The sequence below is a fragment of the Staurois parvus genome, unplaced genomic scaffold, assembly GCF_062004578.1.
Source record: "Staurois parvus isolate SC_StPar_1 unplaced genomic scaffold, SC_StPar_1.0 ptg000006l, whole genome shotgun sequence".
In the NCBI taxonomy this organism is placed as follows: domain Eukaryota; kingdom Metazoa; phylum Chordata; class Amphibia; order Anura; family Ranidae; genus Staurois; species Staurois parvus.
This window is the reverse complement of record NW_028317802.1, coordinates 10,793,139-10,819,755: the sequence shown is the minus strand read 5'-3', so window position 1 is coordinate 10,819,755 and position 26,617 is coordinate 10,793,139. Positions and strand designations below refer to the sequence as shown.

Genomic DNA, 26,617 nt, shown 5'->3' with positions numbered 1-26,617 from the left:
TTTTTTTTCAGTTTGAAAAGGTCTCAATATTGTTAAAATTGCCAAGATAGACAAACCAATTCATTGTATTTTAAAAGCTTTTAAATAACATTGCAATGGTCATTTTGTTCATCAGTTGACTACATGTTATCTTATTTGTCATAACCACAATTCACTGATGGTGTAACAAAAACTTATAGTACAAAATATATACTGATGCATTTAAAACACAATTCTTTAAATGGAAATATTTATAGCTGCAGTTCCCTAGTTTCACCTCAGAGCGCCGCTGTTTGACCAATAAGAAGAAGAATACAGAACTGGAGATCCACTGGTATTTTCACACACACTGCAGATCTGCATGAAGAGGCACAGACATTTTCTGGATTTCTGTGCACACCAAAATACAGAATCTACTTTTGTTTTTGTAGATGGATTAAGCAAATTAACTTTATAGTTCATCGGACTAGACATTTGCTGAGCATGGATGAGATGAAACTTCACACACAGATATATAAAGGAATCAGATGGCAAGTATTATTTTCCTTCTTATTCTCCTGGCTGTGTAATTCAGTCACAGGTCAGATTCATTATTCCATTGTAGAAGAAATGAGAAAAGACTCTGTTATAGCAAATATTGCAGATGATCTTGGATTAGACATTAAGCAGCTCTCATCCAGAAAACTTAGAATTGTATCACGTGTTGCAGAGAAATATTTTTATGTGAACTTAGACAATGGAAATCTGCATGTGAAGGACAGGATAGACAGAGAGACACTGTGTGGGGCAGAAGCTACCTGTTTCCTAACCTTTGATGCTGTGGTTGAATATCCTTTTAACATTGTTAAAGTCAGAACTGAAATTCAGGATATCAATGATAATTCCCCCAGATTTACTCCTGACACATTTTCTTTGGAAATCATTGAATCAGCTCTACTTGGAATAAAATTTACATTACAGAATGCAGAAGACCCTGATATTGGTACTAATTCAATAGACACTTACAAGCTTAGTGGTAATCAGCATTTTTCCCTAACTGAAAGCATCAGTCCAGATGGGAGCAAATTTCCTGAACTTGTGTTAGAAAAGGCTTTAGATCGGGAGACACTGAAAGAGCATGAATTAATTTTAACAGCATTAGATGGAGGACATCCTGCGAGGTCTGGGACAGCTGTAATAAAGATCATTGTCACTGATGCTAATGATAATGTTCCAGTATGTACTCAGCAACTATATAAAGCCAGTGTGATTGAAAGTATTCCAATCAATACCACTATAATTACTGTAAATGCAACTGATAAAGATGAAGGTATCAATGGACAGATTACATATTCATTTAGCAAAACATCAGGTAATATCCATCACACAGGCATGTTTAATATTCATCCCAGTAATGGTGAAATGAAGATAAAGAGAACTTTAGACTTTGAAAGAGCAAGAAATTATGAACTCTCTGTACAAGCAAAGGATGGAGGGGGTTATGTTACTCATTGCAAAGTATTGATAGAAGTCATTGATGTCAATGACAATGCTCCTGAGATATTAATTAGTTCTTTGTCTACTCCCATACCTGAGGATTCTGCAATTGGCACTATGGTAGCTCTAATTGAAATTCATGATCAGGATTCTGGAGAAAATGGAGTGGTTGACTGTCAAATTCTTGAAACAGTACCTTTTGATTTGATTGTGTCATCTGACAATTATTACAGAATAATTACAAGATCTCCTTTGGACAGAGAACAACAGTCATCTTATAATATCACAATTATAGCTACTGATGGAGGATCTCCTCCACTTTCCAGCAGAAGAACCATCAAACTGGACATATCAGATATTAATGACAATCCTCCAGTTTTTATGAAATCTACTTACATTGCTTATGTGCCAGAGAACAATGTACCAGGAGCCTTGATCTACAGAATACAAGCATCTGATCCTGACAGTGGAGACAATGCTAGGATTCTTTATTCCATTTCAGGCACCAGTTCAGAAGATCAGCCTGTACTTTCCTTCTTATCTATTAACATGGAAACTGGAGTTCTCTACGCCCAGAAATCATTTGATTATGAGCAGTTCAAGGAGTTGATAATAGAGGTAACTGCCAGAGACAGCGGATCTCCATCTCTGAACAGCAATACAACATTAATTATACATATAGTAGATCAAAATGATAATGTACCAAAAATTTTGTATCCATCTCCAGAAATCAGCAGGTTGCCTATCTTTGAGATGGTTCCTTTTTCCTCTGAACCAGGATCTGTAATTGCGAAAGTTGTTGCAGTGGATGCAGATTCTGGACATAACTCTTGGCTTTCTTATCATTTCATTCATGTGTCAGAGACATCTCATTTTTTTATTAATGAACACACTGGAGAAATCAAGATATCACGTGTCTTTCAAGAAAAGGATCTGTTAAATCATAAGGTTGTGGTGATGGTGAAAGACAATGGGATCCCCTCTCTATCAGCTACAGTCACCTTAAGCCTTGTTATTGCAGATAGCTTCCAACGAGTGGTTCCTAAAGTCAACAATCATATCAACGAAGATCCTCAAACTAGTTTGCAATTATATTTAGTTCTTGCATTAGCACTGATTTCCTTTTTATTTATTGTTACTGTGATATGTGTCATTATATCAAAATGCAGAGAAGCAAAGCATTCACCAAACCTTGGATCTCTAAGTGCTAGTCTGTATCCTCCAGCTGATCCCAGAATACTCTCCATGTATAGCGATGGAACATTACCTCTTCCCTACTCATACAATGTGTGTGTGGCTCTTGACCCAACGGATGACTTCACTTATGTAAACTCTAACCAAACCGTCCCTGTAGATAATCTTATTGATGCTGATGATTCTGGACTTGGAAATTACAGCTTACAACAGGCTTTGCCACCTAGTAGTGAGGTGAGTAACATGTACTGTAAACATTAATCATTTATACTGTTCTATAGTACTGATAATGTTTGTAACATATAGAAGTATGGTATGGACAACATAATGATAAGTGAGGTTAAGATATTGAGAGCATATTTCCTTTTTTATTCATGATATGTAGGTATAATAATGAGCTTTTAGTGTATATAACGTTCCTTTTGCATACGGTTGTACAGCGAGGCAATATATTTAGTTTCATGGCGTCATTTGTGTTTTTACAAAATCAAATTTTCTGGTCAAGATAGGAAACTACAAGTTGAAGTTGTAATTTCCTGACCTATATGGACTTTGTTTGAAAACCCTTAATTATGTCTTCCTAGTTCTGCTTATGATGGATTATGGAAAAAACTGTTTTAAAGGATAAGTTCTGAACATATTAAATGTTACACCTGTATTTAGGATGTAACATGTAACATAGTCAGCATCCTCCCCCGATCCTCCCCCTCCCTGTGACAGTGGACAGGGGTTCCTCTCCCTGCACCCCTGTCACATTTTAAAAATAGTGCTGCTGTGTGGGGCTCTGCTCATACAGTCCCATCCTTCATTCACAGAGATTTGTGAATGAATAAACTACAAGTCCTGTCTTCCACCATGGCACACAGCATGTAGTTATCAATGAACTGTAAGGGGATTGGTGAGGGCTCTCATAGTTCACTGACACTGTTGCTCTGTAACTAACTGCCCCTACAACGGTAAAGGCAGAGAGCTCTCAGGAGTTTCTGCAGGAGCCAGACAGTGACATATGCAATCCAAACATCTGCAATCCACTGATCATGGGTGAATTGTTTTGCAGGCTCCAGTGTAAAAAATAAATAAATGCACATTTTTTAACCTGCAAAATCATGTGCATTTATTATTTGTTTGCAAATGGTGAACTTAGCCTTTAAAAATTGATCCACAATATTGGGATGACATGAGTAGACCCAGGTTAGTTAACTGTTTTCATATGTAGTCGTGAAGTACAATAAGCAGCATGTGGTCTGGGCCTCTGAGAAAGAAAAAAGGATTTCTGAGAGTATTACCAGCATTTATCAGGCACTCATGCTGTAATTGTCTCCTGATGGTCACATGCAGATCAGGGTAAAAGTTCTTGTCATCAGTTTTCTTGAAGGTAGACCTTATGGGGTTTATTTACTAAACCTGGTTGACTCAGAATCTTGTCCACTTCTGCATAAAAACCAATCAGCTTCCAGGTTTTATTGCTGAAGCTTAACTAAACATGCTGAGGTTAGAAGCTGATTGGCTACCATGCACAGGTGCCCAAGATTCTGAGTCAACCAGGTTTAGTAAATAAACCCCTATCTGTCTACTCATTTTGCACTGTAATTCGCATTTATTCTTCAATAATCTAATTTTCCCATTGTGTTGACATAGAAATATATGAATTGTACCTGCTGTGCTGATTTAACAAATATTTGTAATCATTTATGTAGCAATTTTAATTTATGTACTAGCAACAGGCAATTTATTATATGACCATTTGCAGTAAACTTTGTTCAAATTGCAGAAAATGCTATCTAAGCCTATTGACCTATTTTTTTTTTATAATACACAATATATGTGATTTGGGGCAGTGTGACTTTGGATTAGTGGACTGGGCTTTTTACAGTTAGATGCTTTCAGTACTATGGAAATTGTTTTACAGTTTTTTCTATGCGTTTTGTATTGCAATATTTATCTAAAATCTATCTAAAGCACATCCATAGTCAAGCATTTTAGTCTTGTTTGAGACTTCACCCATTACTTGATGGAGAAATTCATACCAAACATATGTTTCTCTCAATAATGTACTTGTGCCTCTTTTTTATTTCAATAAGAGGAAGCTGTTCATAACTTTTTGTATACAACATTGGATACTAACATTTATAGGTAAAGTTGATCCAGGGAATATCCGATTGCCTCTCGGGAAATCAGGAAGGAATTTTTTCCCCTGCAGGAGCAATTTCAATCAAACTTTTTAACAACATTTTAACTTTTTAAACATTTTAACAGGTCACGTTACATTTTAACATAGGACCCCTTATTTGATAGCAGCTTCACAAGTCTTGCATCCATTGAACTTGTGAGTTTTTGGACAGTTTCTGCTTGAATTTGTTTGCAAGATGTCAGAATAGCCTCCCAGAGCTGCTGTTTGGAAGTAAACTGCCTCTCACCCTCATAGATCTTTTGCTTGAGGATGCTCCAAAGGTTCTCAATAGGATTGAGGTCAGGGGAGGATGGAGGCCACACCATGACTTTCTCTCCTTTTATCCCCATAACAGCCATTGATGCAGAGGTATTATTTGCAGCATGAGATGGTGCATTGTCATGCATGAAGATGATTTTATTACAGAAAGCATAGTTCTTCCTTCTGTACCAGGGAAGAAAGTGGTCAGTCATAAACTCCACATACTTTGCAGAGGTCATCTTTACACCTTCGGGCCCCTAAAGGGGCTGACCAGCTCTGTTCCCATGATTCCGGCCCAAAACATGACTCCACCACTGCCTTGCTGACGTCGCAGCCTTGTTGGAACAGGGTGGCCGTCCACCAACCATCCACTACTCTATCCATCTGGACCATCCAGGGTTGCACGGCACTCATCAGTGAACAGGATTGTTTGAAAATTAGTCTTCATGTATTTTTCTGCCCAATGCAGCTGTTTCTGCTTGTGAGCATTGGTTAGTGGTGGCCGAATAGAAGGTTTATGCACAGTTGCAAGACTCTGGAGGACTCTACACCTTGATGTCCGTGGGACTTCAGAGGTACCAGCAGCTTCAAATATCTGTTTGCTGCTATGTAATGGTATTTTAGCAGCTGCTCTCTTGATCCGATGCATGGATATGGCAGAAATCTTCCTCAATGTGCCTTTATCTGCACGAACCCGCCTGTGCTCTGAATCAGCCACAAATCTCTTAATAGTGCGATGATCCCGCTTAAGTTTTCGTGAAATATCTAATGTTTTCATACCTCGTCCAAGGCATTGAACTATTTCACTGTTTTTGGCAGCAGAGAGATCCTTTTTCTTCCCCATATTGCTTGAAAATGGTGCTCTGCTTAATAATGTGGAACACCCTCCTTTAGTAGTTTTTCCTTAAATTGGGCTCACTGGCCAATCTAATTATCACAGGTGTCCGAGATTGTTTTCAGTGATCAAAAGAGCCCTGGGACACAATGCCATCCATGAGTTAAACTGAAAAACAAAATATTTAATCTTTGTGACACTTAAATAGAATTTGCATAATAATTTGGAACACGATGTATGTCATCAATGCCAATTAAATCATGGGAGTCATTTATTTTATAACCAGTTTTCACTAACCCTTTTCCACAGAGCCCCTTCTATTATATGCAGAATTATACATAATTTGTGAATTGTATGATTCTCTAAAAACTTGTAAAGTCTTCATATACTATATATACAGAATATACAGTGGGGAAAATAACTATTTGATCTCCTACAGATTTTGTAAGTTTGTCCGCTTACAAAGAAATGAAGGGTCTATCATTTTTATCATAGTTGTATTTAAAATGATAGAGACAGAATATCAACCAAATATCCAGAAAAAAACACGATACAAATGTTATAAATTTGAATTGCGGTTCAGTGAGTAAAATAAGTATGTGATCCCCTAGCAACCAACAATAATTCTGGCTACCACAGACTGGCTATGAGCTCATGTGGTACACAGATTAGTCCTTTCAATTTAAAAAGGTGTTGCTAATGACAACTCATCAAGTGTATAAAAGACCCCTGTCCACAGAATCTCTTTCTTCCATTCAAACCTCACCATCATTATGGACAAGACCAAAAAGCTGTCAAAGGACATCAGGGACAAGATTGTAGATCTGCACAAGGCTGGAATGGGCTAAAAGACCATTAACAAGAAGCTTGGTGAGAAGAAGATAACTGTTGGAGCAATTATTCATAAATGGAAGAAATACTAAATTACTTTCAATCACCCTCGGTCTGGAGCTCCATGCAAGATTTCCCCTCATGGGGTAAGGATAATCATGAGAAAAGTGAGGGATCAGCCCAGAACTACAAGGGAAGAGCTTGTGATTGATGTCAAGGCAGTTAGAACCACAATCACCAAACAAACCACTAGTAACACAATACGCCGCCATGGATTGAAATCCTGCAGTGCCTGCAAGGTCCCCCTCCTCAAGAAGGCACATGTACAGGCCCATCTGAAGTTTACAAATGAACATCTAAATGATTCAGGGAAGGATTGGGAGAAAGTGCTGTGCTCAGATGAGATCAAAATTGAGCTATTTGGCATTAACTCGACTCACAGTGTTTGGAGGAAGAAAATTGCTGACTATGACCATAAGAACACCATCCCTACAGTCAAGCACAGAGGTGGAAAAATTATGCTTTGGGGCTGTTTCACTGCTAAGGGTACAGGCCGACTTTGCCTCAGCCAGAACCTGAAGATGGGTCATGGACGGGTCTTTAAGCATGACAATGACCTAAAACATACTGCCAAGGCAACAAAGGAGTGGCTCAAGAAGAAGCACATTAAGGTCATGGAGTGACATAGCCAGTCTCCAGACTTTAATTCTATAGAACATTTTTGGAGGGAGATGAAACTTTTGTTTTCTAGGCGACATCCAAGAAACCTTAAAGATTTAGAGAAGATCTGTAAAGAAAAGTGGACCACAATTCCTCCGGAGATGTGTGCAAACCTGGTAACCAACTATAGGAAACGTCTTACCTCTGTGCTTGCCAACAAGGGTTTCTCCACGAAGTACTGTCATGCTTTGCTTGGAGATCAAATACTTATTTTACTCACTGAACTGCAACTCAATTTATAACATTTGTATCATGTGTTTTTTTCTGCATTTTTGGTTGATATTCTGTCTCTATCATTTAAAACACACCTATGATAGAATTTACAGACCCTTCATTTCTTTGAAGTAAGCAAACTTACAAAATCTGCAGGGGATCAAATAATTATTTTCCTCACTGTATACAAAGGAGAATAGAAAAAAAACACGGATTCAGAAACCACTGAAGGATCACTTGCTGATACCACAGATGTAAACTGCAACTTCAACTAGGTAGTAAGGCCAATCTATATTATGTAAAAGTTCAGTTTTAATTTGGACTTACTTTTTTGACTTAATTGACTTGACTTGACTAATGGAATTACTTTAAAATAAATACTCTGAATGTGTGCCTATGTTTTATTGTAAACAACTTGATTATGGGCCAAATATATATATATATATATATATATATATATATATATATATATGTTCCTTATTTGAATAATACAGATGTAGGCTCTGCTCTCTTTTTTAGCTCTCCAGCTCCAAGTTTTGCCTTGCTGATCCTCTTATCTGCAAATATTGAAAAGCAATAGACTGCATTCTCTAAAAAAGTGAAACAGCCACAATGCTCTGTATAGCTAAATTCCAAGTGATCTAGGCCTCTTAGACTTTAAATCACAGCTTGAAAGTACAAGAGAACTTGAAAGCAGGTCATTTTGATTTCTGTTTACAGCAAACAAGAATTCTTTTTTTACTAATATGATTTGCCAAAGCTAACACAAGTCCTTTTAAGCCATGTGAAGACTACATTTTTGTAACAGATTCTCTTTAAAATTTCTTTTATTGGAAAAGGTATCAGTATTGTTAAACGTGCCAAGATATAGAAGCCAATTAACTGTGTATTAAACACTTTTAAATAACTATGTAATTGTCATTTGGTTTATTAGTTTGTTACATGTCATCATCTTATTTTCCTAAACCATATATCACTGATGGCACAACTAAGACATACAGTACAAAATATATACAAATGCATTTAAAACACAACTCTTAAATAGAAATATTTATAGCTGCAGTTCCTTAGTTTCACCTCAGAGCGCCGCTGTTTGACCAATAGAGAGAAGAATATAGAACTGGAGATCCACTGGCACATTCAACACTCACACACTGCAAATCTGCAAGAAGAGGCACAGCCATTTTATGGATTTCTATGCACACCAAAATACAGAATATTTACATTTGTCTATGTGGATGGATTAATGAAAGTGATACGTACTCAACATTTTATTCTAGATAACAAATGCTGAGAATGGATGAGTTGAAACTTCACACACAGATATACAAAGGAATCAGATGGCAAGTATTATTTTCCTTTTTATTCTCCTGGCTGTGTCATTCAGTCTCAGGTCAGATTCATTATTCCATTGTAGAAGAAATGAGAAAAGACTCTATTATAGCAAATATTGCAGATGATCTTGGATTAGACATTAAGCAGCTCTCACCCAGAAAACTAAGAATTGTATCACGTGTTGCAGAGAAATATTTTTATGTGAACTTAGACAATGGCAATCTTCATGTGAAGGACAGGATAGACAGAGAGACACTGTGTGGGGCAGAAGCTACCTGTTCCCTAACCTTTGATGCTGTGGTTGAATATCCTTTTAACATTGTTAAAGTCAGAACTGAAATTCAGGATATCAATGATAATTCCCCCAGATTTACTCCTGAGACATTTTCTTTGGAAATGATTGAATTAGCTCTACCTGGAACAAGATTTACATTACAGAATGCAGAAGACCCTGATATTGGTACTAATTCAATAGACACTTACAAGCTCAGTGATAATCAGCATTTTTCCCTAACTGAAAGTATCAGTCCAGATGGGAGCAAATTTCCTGAACTTGTGTTAGAAAAGGCTTTAGATCGAGAGACACTCAAAGAGCATGAATTAATTTTAACAGCATTAGATGGAGGACATCCTGTGAGGTCTGGGACAGCTGTAATAAAGATCATTGTCACTGATGCTAATGATAATGTTCCAGTATGTACTCAGCAACTATATAAAGCCAGTGTGATTGAAAGTATTCCAATCAATACCACTATAATCACTGTAAATGCAACTGATAAAGATGAAGGTATCAATGGACAGATTACATATTCATTTAGCAAAACATCAGGTAATATCCATCACACAGGCATGTTTAATATTCATCCCACTAATGGTGAAATTAAGATAAAGAGAACTTTAGACTTTGAAACAGCAAGAAATTATGAACTCTCTGTACAAGCAAAGGATGGCGGTGGTTTTGTTACTCATTGCAAAGTATTAATAGAAGTCATTGATGTCAATGACAACGCTCCTGAGATATTAATTAGTTCTTTGTCTACTCCCATACCTGAGGATTCTGCAATTGGCACTATGGTAGCTCTAATTGAAATTCATGATCAGGATTCTGGAGAAAATGGAGTGGTTGACTCTCAAATTCTTGAAACAGTACCTTTTGATTTGATTGTGTCATCTGACAATTATTACAGAATAACTACAAGATCTCCTTTGGACAGAGAAGAGCAATCGTCTTATAATATTACAATTTTAGCTACTGATGGAGGATCTCCTTCACTTTCCAGCAGACAAACCATCAAACTGGACATATCAGATATTAATGACAATCCTCCAGTTTTTATGAAATCTACTTACATTGCTTATGTGCCAGAGAACAATGTACCAGGAGCCTTGATCTACAGAATACAAGCATCTGATCCTGACAGTGGAGACAATGCTAGGATTCTTTATTCCATTTCAAGCCCCAGTTCAGAAGATCAGCCTGTACCTTCCATCTTATCTATTAACATGGAAACTGGAGTTCTGTATGCCCAGAAATCATTTGATTATGAGCAGTGCAAGGAGTTGATAATAGAGGTAACTGCCAGAGACAAGGGATCTCCATCTCTAAACAGCAATACAACACTAATTATACATATAGTTGATCGAAATGATAATGTACCAAAAATTTTGTATCCATCTCCAGAAAACAGTGGATTCTTTGAAATGGTTCCTTTTTCCTCTGAACCAGGTTCTTTAGTTACGAAGGTAGTTGCAGTGGATGCAGATTCTGGACATAACTCTTGGCTTTCTTATCATTTCATTCATTTTTCAGAAACATCACATTTTTTTATTGAGGAACACACTGGTGAAATCAAGACAACACGTGTCTTTCAAGAAAAGGATCTGTTAAATCTGAAGGTTGTGGTGATGGTGAAAGACAATGGGATCCCCTCTCTCTCAGCTACAGTCACCTTAAACCTTGTTGTTGCAGATAGCCTCCAACGAGTGGTTCCTAAAGTCAGCAATCATATCAACGAAGATCCTCAAACTAGTTTGCAATTATATTTAGTTATTGCATTAGCACTAATTTCATTTTTATTCATTGTGACAGTAATATTGGTCATTATATCAAAATGCAGAGAAGCAAAGCATTCACCAAACCTTGGATCTCTAGGTGCTAGCTTGTACCCTCCAATGGATCCCAGAATACTCTCCATGTATAGCGATGGAACATTACCTCTTCCCTACTCATACAATGTGTGTGTGGCTCTTGACCCAACGGATGACTTCACTTATGTAAACTCTAACCAAACCGTCCCTGTAGATAATCTTATTGATGCTGATGATTCTGGACTCAGAAATGACAGCTTACAACAGGCTTTGCCACCTAGTAGTGAGGTGAGTAGTATGTAAACATTAACCATTTATATTTTTGTATAGTATTGATAATGCTTATGACCTATATTATATAGAAGTTTGGTGTGGCACAAGTAATGATAAGCGAGGTTAAGGGAATATTTTTTATATAGAAAGCATGTTTATTTTTTAGGACATATATTGATAATATTAAGTTTAGTATGTATAAGGTGTGTTTAGAATTGTACAGCAAGGTAATATATTTAGTTTGATACAGTAATTTGTATTTAAAATAACTCCCAGTGATCCATTCTTGTCAAAAAAGGAAGTTGAGGTTACAATTTCCTGACTTGTAAACATTGTTTGAAAGCCATTTCTAGTGTTCTTTGCTTTTCTAGTTGTACTTATGAGGTTTTTTTTAAACTGGTTTAAGCAATGATCCACAGTTCAGAGGTGACATTAGTTAACTGTGATCACATGTACTCATGAAAAGAAAATACAACTGCAGCATGTGGTCTGTGCCCCTCAAAACCTCAAATAATGGATTTCTGCGAGTATCCCAGCATGCATCAGACATAATTGGTTCCTAATGGTCACATGTACATTAACGTCAAGGGTCATCATGTCATCAGTAACATTTTTCATGATGGTTATGTGTGACATTATCCATCTTCTTATTTTGCACTTTTATTTGTATTTAATCTTCATTAAGATAATTTCCCAATTTTGTAATATGTTTAGAATACACCTAACCATTAGTTTTAATGCAAGCATAGCATCTATGCAAGCTTGGTTTGGATATTGTTTAGTCTTTAATAATTTAATTATAATTGTATAGACTTTCATTTAATAACGATCCACCTTTAGCTTATTATGTCAAAGTCTGTCTTTTTAATTAGAGAGTCAGGGGTCAGAGGACATATGAAGATTTACAGGCGCTAGCTTACCAACAGTCAGACCAAACACACTATTTCCTAACTGCTGAAAGAACAGAACAGTATCACTTAACTGAGCATCATGATTACAAGGGATGGTGTCAAACTTAAGACTTTTTGGTTGGATGCTATTATGCATACTCTGAACCTGGGAAATTATATGTGATCTGACGCAGTTCACAGGCAGCAACTGTTAGGCTTTCATTGACATACAACTGTAAGTGCCATTCTGAAAGCCAGTATGCCTACATAAGGGGAAAATATATACTGCATATTTTAAACACCAAGGTAACCGCAGTAGCTTAGAACTGAATTTTCTGGGCCTATAATTTTGATTATGGCTTGCTCTTTTTAATGCCTTGTACTGTTCTTGTATTGTAATGCCAGAATTACATAACAGAATGTTATGTCATCAATGTGAAAATTAGAACAGGAATATATTTATGAGGTGCTCATTAATTGATGTGTGAGTCTGATATGGCAGACTTGCTATTTAAAAAAATCCTCCAATTTGGACAATTGCAACTATACATATACCACACCTGTAGGATCCCACTAGAATCTGGAAATCACTGCAGTAGACACCACTACTACAGTGATCTCCACCAGCTTTAACATAAAAAATAGCAGTATGACAAGTGCAGTACTGCTCACACAGAGTGGTTATTAGAAAATACAAGCGGAGTAATATAATTAGTAATTTACAAAAAAGTTTTATTCGATCACATGGATCATAAAGAGGTTAGACAGAGACATGGTAAATAGGTCATTATAAAATCACTAGGTTAAAAGCATTCGGCCTCTCCAGATCTAATAATTATTCGGCAATCAGGAATCCACATAAGGCAATGACGTTCCTAACTACTTGATCAAAGAATTTTCATATTTTCCATACGATATCTGCCTAGGGAGGTCATTCTTCAAAAAAGTATTTTTGGTAACCACCACAATAGATGGAATGACTTCCTGAAATGGAAAAGCCAGAAAAGAAAGGATCATAGTAGAAGGAACAAAAAATAGGATATATGCACTAACCATGTGTAATAACACAGTAACCCCATGTTAGGTATATATGTTATTCCATTACCTTCTCATAAGCTTGACCATCATAGAAGGATGGATATATGGCCTTCCTGGGTAACCACCCCAGATGGAAATGTGTCCACGATAATAAGTGATTCTAAAAGTGTACAGATATGAGACATAAATATCAGACAACAAGCAAACCTGAATGAAACTAAATAAGGGTAAAAATCTCTGAATATTACCATACAGAAGATGAAGGGGACTCCTCCTCTCTTGAAATAAGATCAGGTCTGGATGAAAAAGTGAATATGGGGGTGGGAAGCCAGGTGGTCAGTGTATGAAGTCCAGACTGATTGATACAGTCTATGTATATTTCGATATATAGACCCAAATCAGGGTTTCCAAAAATTGCTCAATAATGAGGAAGTAGTGCAGTTTCTTAAAAATATATATAAGACTGTTTTTGCATGCCACAACACATATATAGCGTATTGTATTCCTCCAATAGGAGTTCAAAAAATTGCCCCAAGAATGAGGTTATTAGGCACAGGATCTCCACCAGCTTCTAGGTCCCACACCAAGTGACTGTCCTGCTGCTTTTTAAACACAGGAGGTAGCCCAGTTGGCATGAGTGTCATTCAAAAATCACCTTTCTTAGGGAATGAAAATGTTCTCCAAATGGGAAGAGGTGGAGAGAATGCGGTTACGTGAAATTCTCCACCTTGTCCAATCAGAGAATGCTTTGAGAAAGTGCAAAGCATTCTCTAAATGGCACACTTGTTGAGCATGTTGTATGTTACAATGATTCCACCTTCTATGCAAAGTGGACACTAGTGAATAAGGTGAAGCTGTGCTCATTTTAAGTGTCAAACCATGTACAAAGAATTTTTTTTTTCTAGAAACATGTTTATGTATTGTTGCTGTATTGTCTCCCACTATAATGTAAAGCGCTGAGCAAACCGTTGGCGCTATATAAATCCTGTATAATAATAATAACCAGGTACAACATATGTTGGAGGATTTGTTTCATCTCTGTGTATCACTTGAGGCCAGTAACTTCACCGGGTATATGTAAGGATTTAGAACCACTTTAAGTTTCTCTCTTTTGGCTAACATTCACTTTGCTAAGTTAGCAAGGTGTAAATCTTCAATTCATCCAGTAAATCAACTCCACCTTCTTGTTCAAATGTTTAGGTGCTAAAGCACAAGACCATTTTTCATGTTCAAGTAAAAGAACAGTAATGTTTTAAAAGTGGTCATGGTCACATGCAGATGAGAGTTAAAAGTCATGTCATTAGTGACATTTTACTTGAAGGTAGACAGGTAGTCTGTCTACTTATTTTAGACATTTATCTGCATTTAATCTTCATTCATATCTAATTTAATAACCAATTTCGTTTATAGAACATAGAACTATACTGAATAAATTGTACCTGTACTGAATTTACAAATGTTTTTAACAATTGTTGTAACAATTTAAATTTATGCTCAAGCATGTATACTAGTGCATAAATTAAAATTGTTACATCAGTTGTTATTCAGGCAATTGATTTTAAGTAGGATTGCAAATGGTTCAAATTGCAGAAAACTAAAGCTTGGTTTGTTGACTATTTTTTTAAACTACAATAGATTTGATTTGGGGCAGTATGACCTTGGTTTAATGGACTGGGCTTTTTACAAGTTAAACTTGTCAGGTCCTGCTTCCCCTGTGATGGAAATCATTTTGCAGTCTTTTTCTATGTATGTTGTATTCAGGGGCGGACTGACAACTCATGGGGTCCCCAGACAATAGGGGATCATGGGGCCCCTGTGTCCTCACCCACACTCAAACCACACACAAAAAAAGCCTATGAAAGGTACTAGAGGCATCTCATGGGGCCCCCTACTGACCCTGGGCCCTCGGGCAGTGCTGAGTTTCTGAATGGTCAGTCCGCCCCTGGTTGTATTTTAATATTTCTCTAAAATCTATCTGAAACATGCCAATAAGCAAACATTTTAATCTGATTTGAGACTTCACCCATTACTTGATGGAGAACGCCATACCAGACATATATCTCACAGATAAATATACTTGTATATATTTTTCTTTTTAACTTCAGTTAAAGTAAGTTGTTCTTAAAGTGGTAGTTAATTCTTTTTTTTGATCTATTTTTACCTACAGGTAAGCTTATAATAAAGCTTAAAAGAGAAGTAGGGTTTTTTTTTTCCACCAGTTATACTTACCTCGGTAGCCCACCGGCTCTAATAGTGAGAACTCAGAACTCAGCAATCGCTGAGTTTTCACAGCTGCTCACTGCTCTGCCACCCCCCCCCCCTTAGGGCTCACTGGAGAGCTGGGCTGTGGAGGGGGCGGGAGAAGCTGGCTCAGGCTCAGCGCTTCACTGAGAGGCTGAGCCAGGTGCCGCTCCAGACTCTAGGGTGGATCCTGACTTTAAATTTGGGATCTTTCCCTAGCCTGGACCGGCTGAGTGACATCACCCAACAGTGGGCTTCAGCTTGCTGTCAGCTAAAAATGGATCACAGGAATGCATGATGAACGGCACTCCTGTAATGCACAGGAGAAGTACAGCCAAAAGAACTTTGTCTGTACTTCTCTATTAAGGAACTTATTTGGTTAAGAGATATTTACTATATATGCCCTATCCACTCAAATTGTATGTTTTACTACAAGAAATGATATTATAGTTCTAGTTCTTTGATACTGTATGTGGGACAAATGTGGCCATCAAGTCTAAGTGATCATTTTGCATGAGTGGAAGAGTGTGGTGTGGTTATGTGAAATACATATTATACATATATACAGTATATACACTCACCAGCCTTTTTATTAGGTGCACCTGTTCTATTGCTTGGTAACACAAATTGCTAATCAGCCAATCACATGGCAGCAACTCAATGCATTTAGGCATCTAGACGTGGTGAAGACCACTTGCTGAAATTCAAACCAAGCATCGGAATGAGGAAGAAAGGGGATTTAAGTGGCTTTGAATGTGTCATGGTTGTTGGTGTCAGACGGGCTAGTCTGAGTATTTAAAAAATGCCTGATCTACTGGGATTATCATGCACAACCATCTCTAGGATTTACACAGAATGGTCCGAAAAAGAGAAAATATCCAGTGAGTGGCAGTTGTGTGGATGAAAATGCCTTGTTGATGTCAAATGTCAGAGGTCAGAGGAGAATGGGAAGACTGGTTCAAGGTTATAAAAAAGGCAACAGTAACTCAAATAACTACTTGTTACAACCAAGGTATGCAGAATACCATCTCAGAACACACAACACATCGAACCTTGAAGCAAATGGGTTATAGAAGCAGAAGACCATACAAGGTGCCACTTCTGTCGCTAAGAACAGGAAAAGGAAGCTACAATTTAACCAGGCTCACCAAAAATGGACAATAGAAGATTGGAAAAATGTTGTCTGGTCTAATGAGTCTTGATTTCAGCTGCGACATTCAGATGGTAGGGTCAGAATTTGGAGTAAACAAAAAGAAAGAATGGATCCATCCTACCTTGTATCTATAGTTCAGGCTGGTGGATGTGGCATAATGGTGTGGGAGGTATTCTCTTGGCTCACTTTGGGCCCCTTAGTACCAATTGAGCATTGTTTAAGCACCATGGCCTACATGAGTATTGTTGCTGACCATATCCATCCTTTTATGACTACAGTGTACCCATCTTCTGATGGCTGCTTCCAGTAGGATAATGCACCATGTCACAAAGCTCAAATCATGGTTTCTTGAACATAACAATGAGTTCGCTGAACTCCAATGGCCCCCACAGTCACCAGATCTTAGTCCAAAAGAGCACCTTTGAGATGTGGTGGAAAAGGAGGTTTTCATCAAGGATGTGCAGCTGACAAATCTGCAGCAAGTGTGTGATCATATCATGTCAATATGGACCAACACCTTGTTGAATCTATGCCACAAAGAATTAAGGCAGTTCTGAAGGCAAAAGGGAGTCCAACCCGTACTAGCAAGGTGTACCTAATACATTGGCTGGTGAGATTTTCTTTTTTTTCTGTGGAGGACAATTATTATTATTAGTAGTAGTCGTAGTAGTAGTAGTAGTATTACTGGTAACATTATCTTGTATTTTTTTATACTCTGGGAAGAACTTTTACCTAATATAAATTAGCTTCAAAAAAAAAAATGCTCATGAAACAAATCAAAACCATAAATGTAGATATTACTCCAGACTCAAAATGTTTATTTAATGCTTTAATATTTCTATTTAAATTTAGCAAAATCTAGGTAGCTCTGACAGTAAATACTTGCTAAATCTTGCAGTTCCTCAGTTTCACCTCAGAGCGCCACTGTTTGACCAATAAGCAAAAGAATACAGAATGTGAGATCCACTGGTATTTTCATCCCTCATACAGCGTATATACAACAGATCTGTGACAAAGCCATTTTCTGGATTTTCTCTACACAGTGTACAGAGCTGCTGTTTTCTTGCATTAAAACAATCTTGTGCATCTATCTTACTCCACTGGATTATACATTACACAAGGACTGCAGAAGCAGAACATGGGTGGGCTAAAGCAACAAGCCAAGAGATACAAAGGAATCATTTGGCAAGTAATATTTCCCCTCTTATTTTCCTGGCTATATCATTCAGTCTCTGGTCAGATTCATTATTCCATTGTAGAGGAAATGAGAAAAGACTCTGTTATAGCAAATATTGCAAAGGATCTTGAATTAGATATTAATTGGCTCTCATCTAGAAAACTGAGAATTGTATCACGTGTTGCAGAGAAATACTTTTATGTGAATGTAGATAATGGAAATCTGTATGTAAAGGACAGGATAGACAGAGAGACATTGTGTGGGGCAGAAGCTACCTGCTTCCTAACCTTTGATGCTGTGCTTGAAAATCCCTTAAATATATTTAGAGTCAAGGTAGACATTGAGGACATAAATGATAATCCTCCAGTGTTTTATCCTGACACATTCACATTTGAAGCAAGTGAATCACTATCACCAGGATCTAGATTTACTTTGCAGAATGCAGAAGATTCAGATTTTGGAATTAATTCAGTACAGACCTATAAGCTCAGTGATAACAAATATTTTGCCCTAAGTGAGAAAATCAATTCAGATGGAAGTAAATTTCTTGAAATTGTGCTAGAAAAACCATTAGATCGAGAATCTCAGAATGTGCATGAATTTTCCTTAACAGCTACTGATGGAGGAAAACCTATGAGATCTGGCAATGCATTAATAAAAATTATTGTCACAGATGCTAATGATAATTTTCCAGTATTTTCACAGACAGTGTATAAAACCAGCACAAGTGAAAATGTGCCAATTAATACTACAATAATTACTGTGAATGCTACTGACAAAGATGAAGGTATATATGCAGAAATAAAATATTATTTCAGCCGAACATCAGGATATGTACATCACACAGGAGCATTCAGCATTAATCCAACAACTGGTGAAATTAAAATAAATAGGAAATTAGATTTTGAATCAACAAAAAATTATGAACTGTCAGTACAAGCAAAAGATGGAGGTGGTCTTGTCACCCATTGCAAGATATTGATAGAAGTCATAGATGAAAATGATAATGCTCCTGAGATATCCATCACATCATTATTTTCTCCTGTTCCAGAAGATTCCATGTCTGGAACAGTAATAGCTCTAATTGAAGTTGATGATCAAGATTCTGGAGAAAATGGATACATTGATTGCAAGCTAATAGAACAGCCTTCATTCAGTTTAGCAATGTCATCTGATAGTTATTATAGAATTGTTACTACAGGTGATATAGACAGAGAGAAAGAATCCAGTTATAATATCACAATTGTAGCTACCGACAGAGGATCTCCTCCACTTTCTAGCAGAAGAACCATCAGACTGGACATATCAGATGTTAATGACAATCCACCAGTGTTTATTTCATTTTCCCATGTTGTTTATATACCAGAAAATAATTTGCCAGGTGCCTTAATATACAGTATAAAAGCTTATGATCCTGATGCAGGAGACAATGCTAAAATTATTTATACATTATCCAAAATAAATGGAGAAGATTTCCCTTTATCTTCCTACCTTTCCATTAATATGGAGACGGGAGATCTTTATGCTCAGAAATCTTTCGATTTTGAGCAGCGCAGGGAGTTTTCCGTACAAATAACTGCCAAAGACAATGGATCTCCATCTCTGAGTACCAACACAACATTACTGATCCGTATAGTAGATCAGAATGATAATGCTCCAAGAATCTTGTTCCCATCGCCAGGAAGAGGTAGCCAGGATGCATTTGAGATGGTTCCTTTTACTGCTGAACCTGGATCTTTAATTACAAAGGTGGTTGCAGTGGATGAAGACTCTGGACATAACGCTTGGCTTTCTTATCATTTCATACAAATATCAGAACCATCGTTTTTTGTCATTAAGGAACATACAGGAGAAATCAGGACATCACGTATTTTTCAGGAGAAAGATGTACAGAATCAGAAGGTTGTGGTGATGGTGAGAGATAATGGCATTCTGTCTCTCTCAGCTACAGTCTCCCTAACCTTCATTATTGCAGATAATTTCCAGCAAATGGTTCCTAAGCTCAGCAATCAATTTCCTGATGAAGATCCTCCTCAGTCACACTTGCATTTATACTTGGTGATTGCTTTAGCCCTTATTTCGTTATTGTTTATTATAACTGTTATATTGGTCATTATATCAAAATGCAAGGAGTCAAAACCATTACCAAACTTTGGACCTTTAGGTGCAAGCCTCTATCCTCCTGATCCCAGGATACTTTCCATGTATAGTGATGGAACTTTATCCTTTCCTTATTCCTATGATGTTTGTGTGGCTTTGGACCAATCTGAAAATGATTTTAGACTTTTAAAGTCAAATCAAAATGTCCCTGTAGATAACCTGATTGACACTGATGATTCAGGTCTTGGAAATGGGAGTTCTAAAGAAGCACTTGCATCCACAGGAGTTGTTCAGGTAAGTCATAATATTCACACTTAATTATGTCTCCATGGCTGTTGTATTCTTGGTTTTTAGCTCATTATAACAGTTTCATTGCTTAAAGTGCTACTAAACCCAGGATTCTGCATTCACTATATCTGGTCTCCCACAGTACACACAACATGGACATGCAATTATGTTAGTAAATATAAACTGTTAAATACCTTTTCTCATCAGCAGTTCAAGCAGTCTTGTGACTTCAGCAGAGCACTGGTTAAAGCTTGTAGAAGGAGTTTTCTTTCTGCTCTAGGAGGATGTGAAACCTCTGAGCTTCTGTCTGGACAGTGCTGATTGGCCCTGTGCTGATCACATGCACCCTCCCAAGAAAAAAAAACCCTTTCTAGCAATACACACCAAACTGAGCATGTGCATGTGACCGTGGGTTCAGTCTGTATCAGGTGGCCATTTCAACAAGAGGAGGGGCAGAGAAGAAAGGATCAAACAGCCTTTTTACACAATGCAGATGATTAACCCCTTAGGTTCCACAGTGAGTATAACAAGCATGCTCTACTGCATATACAGGCTGATTTTACTGTTGTGGGTTTAGTAACACCTAACTATGTTAGGAAAGTGTTAACCAGTTTAAAATATTTGAGGAAAGCACATGTAAGGCACAGTGCATATAAAAAGTTTTGGTCTGACAGTCTTCATATTAACGTCCCAGTCTAACTTTATAACAAATTCCTCTGTGACCAGTGAATTAGTATCTAGTGATCACTGGTAAGTTATCATATATCCATCCCTGATGATGTCTGATTGATGGGAGGCATGGGCGTGGTTTAGTCATGTGATTTCATCCCGCAGATGGTTTATTATTTTTATATGGAACTTTCTTGAATTGGTGATGGTTTGCCTTGGAGGTTTATAAGAAAGTTCTAAGGAGCCATTTAAAGGGTCAGAGCTTCTGGTGATTAGTTTAAACAACTTTGTGGAGAATTCACAGAACAGCGTGGAGTTCACACAGAGTGTTTCTGTATGGCAGCACAATACTTGGGATGTCAACTTAATTTCTGCTGGAGATAATGATCTTTGTCTGTTAACAATGGATTTGGATAAAAAGACTATATGCACTGAATACTTTTGATTGTAGTTAAAGTGGGCATAGAGTGTGTGGTTCTTGCGCTTTATATTGTTATTATTGTTTACAATTTTGCAAAAAAAAAAAATAGCACTTAGTGATTGCTTTTTTGTACCCAATGATGTGGATTGATTTGCACTCTTAGCATTTTATGCAGCACATAATGAATATATGGACTATGATATATGTGGTATCTATAAGAAAATCACATTAATTTGTTAATATATATTTACTAGCACTGTACATTTTAACTATGCAGTATTTTATTTTGAATACCAGAAGGTGTTCTAATACAACAGCTGTGTTTAATTTTTAGAATTTGTGGCGCAGACATAATATTTGATACAACAATATAGTATGACTGGATTTCAGTACTGCATTACAAGACAACTATCACTTGCATTTTCTGGAAGTCACAAGGCAGTGTCATAATGCTATTTACCAGGCAAAACTTTTGTAGTTTAGTGTATTTGTGACATCTGTATTTTACTTACATATTTGAGCTGCATATCTCTTTTTCATATGGCAACATTAGAAAACTCCATTGTGTAAAAGGTGAGGTGAAGGAAGGTTGGGGAGGGGTAGAGACAAGGGAAGCCTAGGAGAAGGGGGTAGGTACCTGAACCTTAAAGCCCTAAATAAATGACAGAACAAGCTAACCTTTCAGATTTTGAATGATGTATTTATTAAGATAATTTTCTGGCCACCGTGATGTTATAAACATATCACTGTAACCAGTATCTTGCTGCATACTTTTTAGGGTCCAGAGGACAGCCATATGCTTGCTAGAGCATAATTTATAAATAGAACCTCTTCTTCTGCCGCTTAGTTGTGCACTCTAGTGGATGGCCATGTGATGTAGCAGCCAACAAATCACATTATTATGGAAGGACACTGAGTTCACATAGTCATCCTTGCCTACTCTGCAATGCTATGGCTTGGGTTCCCCCATGCCTATGTCTCCCCCCAGTGGAAAGCATACAATATTTTGAGATGCAGCGGTGTAAGTATTGATTTGGTGCTTGGAAGGGTACCAGAAAACTGTGCCTGATGCACAAGTATTTTGGCATTCTAGTACCATGACTAAGTGCCATCATCAAGGGAGGACTGTGTACAAGTAACTGAAACTCTATTTTTAACACAAAATGATGTATGTTTTGCCATGTATATGAAGTTAAAATGAAGCATGATATCTTTCTTTCCATTTACTTTTGTAAACTGCACTGTAATCACAGAGTGATACATATTATATTATGGCTCATGTACAGTAAAGATGTGTAACCTGTGGAATGCCTTACCATGTAAATATTAAAGGCATAGCCAATAATGAAATACTAGATGATTTTTTTTTTCTAAGTTGCAATCTAAAAAGGAGAAAATGGGAATATTTGAATCCTACTACCCATGGCAAAGTAGGGAACAGTTGCTCAGAGGGTTTTGCTTTGTCTTCTGTTCCAAAACTGGCTAGATTGTAAAATGATGAACTTTGCGAACTTTGTTAATTATATATATGTAGGTATGATACCTCATGAGTAAGGGACAGTAATATGACTATGGTTTGACAAGAGGGGAGGGAAATGGGTTTATTCTGATTAGTGTATCACCTACTGGAAATGCTAAGCAGAACCTAAAACTTACAATACAAGTATTTAAGTAATTACACATTTCATAGTATGTTTAACTATAGTGGCTGATGCGCAGAATGTAATATTTTCTATCAATTCTTAGAGCTTTTTCAAGATCATGCAATCTACTTAGATAATCAAATAGCTGCTATGGTATTTGCCACTTACCAAAGTCATATATTTCCTTTATGTATGATAGTCTCCTGTGAAATGTAGTTTCATGAAATATAATGTATTACATTTCATAAAACTTATAAACTTATAAACTTATAAATACATAGCATCTAAAAAGTCAAATACTGTCTATCGTTAGAACGTTTTTTGCACCTCCTTGCATAATCATTTTTGAATTGGCCAAGCAAACAATTTGAACCATTAATTAATTCCAATACTTTTTTTATGTACTAGTTTTGTGAACAATAGTCGGTTAGTCAATGAATCTGTATAGCAAAGGGATTGAATGCTGAATGCTATTGTGTAATGCAAAGAACGAATGGAAATCATCTCAGTAGTGGAAGTATCTGTATGTATCTATGTGTGGAAGTACAAAGGGTGATGTAATATGTAAAAAGTAAATGGGGTCACATGTAAATCATGTGACCCCATTTACTTGTGCATTATGTTGAACATATTGGCTGCTGCTTCAGTTTGTAAGAAAAAATTAAATTTTTGCTACTGAAGCTTTAACAGTAAGGCAGGTGTGTTATCATTGTAATGTAGTGTGATGCACAGAAAAGTTTGTTTAACTTGTCTCCACTGTCTACAATATAAAAAGTTTTGCTTTGGACATTCTTTACATTAAAAGAAAATATGTGTATACTTTAGTGAGGACATGTTAGATCCTAGGTCAAGATTTTATTGCAGCCTATGTTTCCAGTGGAAAGATCATCATTCCTGCTCTGCCTTTTTCTCACAAGGAAAAAAGCACCATGAACAGTCTGGGAGAGAATCCTCTATAGTTAATGTAAAGCTAACACATATCTGAAGTCCCACTTGCCTTAGAAATATAAAAAAATATTAGATACAAAGAGAAGAGACAGCACATTTCAATAGAATAACCATTTACTGTTCTGTGTGCTTCTTTGCATCCATATGAGCACAAAGCAGATAATTTGCTAAAAAGTGTGCAAAATCTGGTGCAACAATGGATAGAAACCAATCAGCTTCCAGGATTTATTGCCAAAGTTTTATTGACAAAAAGTTAGAAGCTGATTGGCTACCATGCACAGCTGCACCAGATTCTGAGTGCACCAGATCTAGTAATTTTACTCCAAAATCTAATTTTATATATATATATATATACATATATATATATATATATATATATATATATATACCATAAACTTCATACAGTCTGAAACTGTTATATTTCATCTTCAAAAAATCTTTAAACTGTTTTAATCTTAATGACTTAATGATCAGATATTTTATCATTAATAATATAGGCGCAGGCCCCTCATGATTACAGATATTTTATAAAGAATACAAAGATATACATAGCCAAATTTAGTATACAGTCTGCAGTGTAGGGAAAGTTCAAATTCTTGTTCCAGTGAATATTAATGTTAAAACCTTTTGCCATGTGGAAACTTTAAAATTTTGTTTTAATTTTAAGGAATATAAACGTAAAAATTATTTGTCAATAAAGTGCTGTATATACCTCCAGTACTGAATAACTCCCGCAAAGACATAAAGAGTTTCTTGCGTTACCTTTCCAACTCAGAAGTGCACAAACATAATATGAGTTTTATTATTCAGTTTAAACTATTATAGCTATAATCTATAATATGCTGACTTTTTTTGTTTTATGTATAAACCCAAATATTACATAATTATTTATAGATTTCATTGAAATGTTTTGTCAAAATCTGACAGTCTGCTGCAAGCATAGGTACTCTTCAATATACAGGTATCTAACTTAATGTAATATAAACAAAATTCAAAGAAAAAAATATTTATAAAAAAATATATTAAAGTTTATTTACCAATAATTTTAAGTTTTACATTCTGTTTTTCAATGTGAAGAATGCTGATTGTTGCGCATTATACGTTATATACCTCATTGTAATTTAGAAATATTTTGATAGCTTAAAAATGCTGAATAAAATTCCTTGGAATTGCAGTTCCCCTGTTTTGCCTCAGAGCGCCACTGTTTGACCAATAAGCAAAAGAATAAAGAACTGGAGATCCACTGATATTTTCACCATTCACACACACTGCAGATCTGCATGAAGAGGAACAGCCATTTTCTGGATTCTCTCTGCACGGTGTACAGGGCTGCTGCTTTCTGAACAGCTCAGTACACCCAACTTAATTTACTGGAATGCAAATTAAAGAAGAATTGAAGAAGATGAAAATGACTGAAATGAAAAAACATGTACATATGTACAATGGCATCAGATGGCAAGTAACATTTCTCTTGTTATTTCCTTGGCTGTATCATTCAGTCTCTGGTCAGATTCATTATTCCATTGTAGAAGAAATGAGAAAAGACTCTCTGATAGCAAATATTGCAGATGATATTGGATTGGATATTAAGCAGCTCTCATCTAGAAAATTGAGAATTGTATCACGTGTTGCAGAGAAATACTTTTATTTGAATCTAGACAATGGGAATCTGTATGTAAAGGACAGAATAGACAGAGAGACATTGTGTGGGGCAGAAGCTACCTGCTTCCTAACCTTTGATGCTGTGGTTGAAAATCCCTTAAATATATTTAGAGTCAAGATAGACATTCAGGATATTAATGACAATCCTCCAGTGTTTTATCCTGACACATTCACATTTGAAGCAATTGAATTAACACCACCAGGAACAAGATTTGCTTTACAAAATGCAAAAGATCCAGATATTGGTATTAATTCAGTACAGTCATATAAACTCAATGACAACAAGCATTTTGCATTGAGTGAGAATATCAATTCAGATGGAAGTAAATTTCTTGGACTTGTGCTAGAAAAACCATTAGATCGAGAAATTCAAAATGTGCATGAATTCTCATTGACAGCTACTGATGGAGGAAAACCTATAAGAACTGGCACTGCATTAATAAGGGTCATTGTCATAGATGCTAATGATAATTTTCCAGTATTTACACAGGCAGTATATAAAGCCAGCATAAGTGAAAATGTGGCGATTAATACTACAATAATTACTGTGAATGCTACTGACAAAGATGAAGGTATAAATGCACAAATAAACTATTCTATTATTGAAACATTAGGAAGTGTACACCACACAGGAACTTTCAGCATTCATCCAAAAACTGGTGAAATCAAAATAAATAAGAAGTTAGATTTTGAATTAGTAAAAAATTATGAACTGTCAGTACAAGCAAAAGATGGAGGTGCCCTTGCCGCCCATTGTAAAGTTTTGATAGATGTCATAGATGAAAATGATAATGCCCCTGAAATATCCATCACCTCACTGTTTTCTCCTGTTCCAGAAGATTCCATATCTGGAACAGTAATAGCTTTAATTGAAGTTGACGATCAAGATTCTGGGGAAAATGGATACATTGACTGCAAACTAATGGAACAGTCTTCATTTAGTTTGGTAATGTCCTCTGATAGTTATTATAGAATTGTTACAACAGGTGAAATAGACAGAGAGGAAGTGCCC

The 26,617-nt window shown here is 36.4% G+C and overlaps 1 protein-coding gene across 11 annotated transcripts in view; it reads left to right on the top strand.

Annotated features, from left to right (window-relative positions):
• Nucleotides 1-26,617, top strand: part of LOC149474329 (protocadherin gamma-A3-like) — a 440,639-nt gene that overhangs the window by 91,084 nt on the left and 322,938 nt on the right. The window contains exon 1 of one of the 11 annotated variants that reach the window (XM_089659032.1): nucleotides 358-2,883. The exons of 8 other annotated variants lie outside the window; for them this stretch is intronic. In XM_089659032.1, the coding sequence (XP_089515158.1) occupies nucleotides 463-2,883 (2,421 nt within the window). In that variant the 5' untranslated portion in view covers nucleotides 358-462. Of the gene's footprint in view, nucleotides 1-357; nucleotides 2,884-8,930; nucleotides 11,391-17,786; nucleotides 20,269-26,617 lie in introns of those variants that run through there. 2 more of the 11 variants (XM_089658718.1, XM_089657863.1) reach the window with 2 other exon arrangements.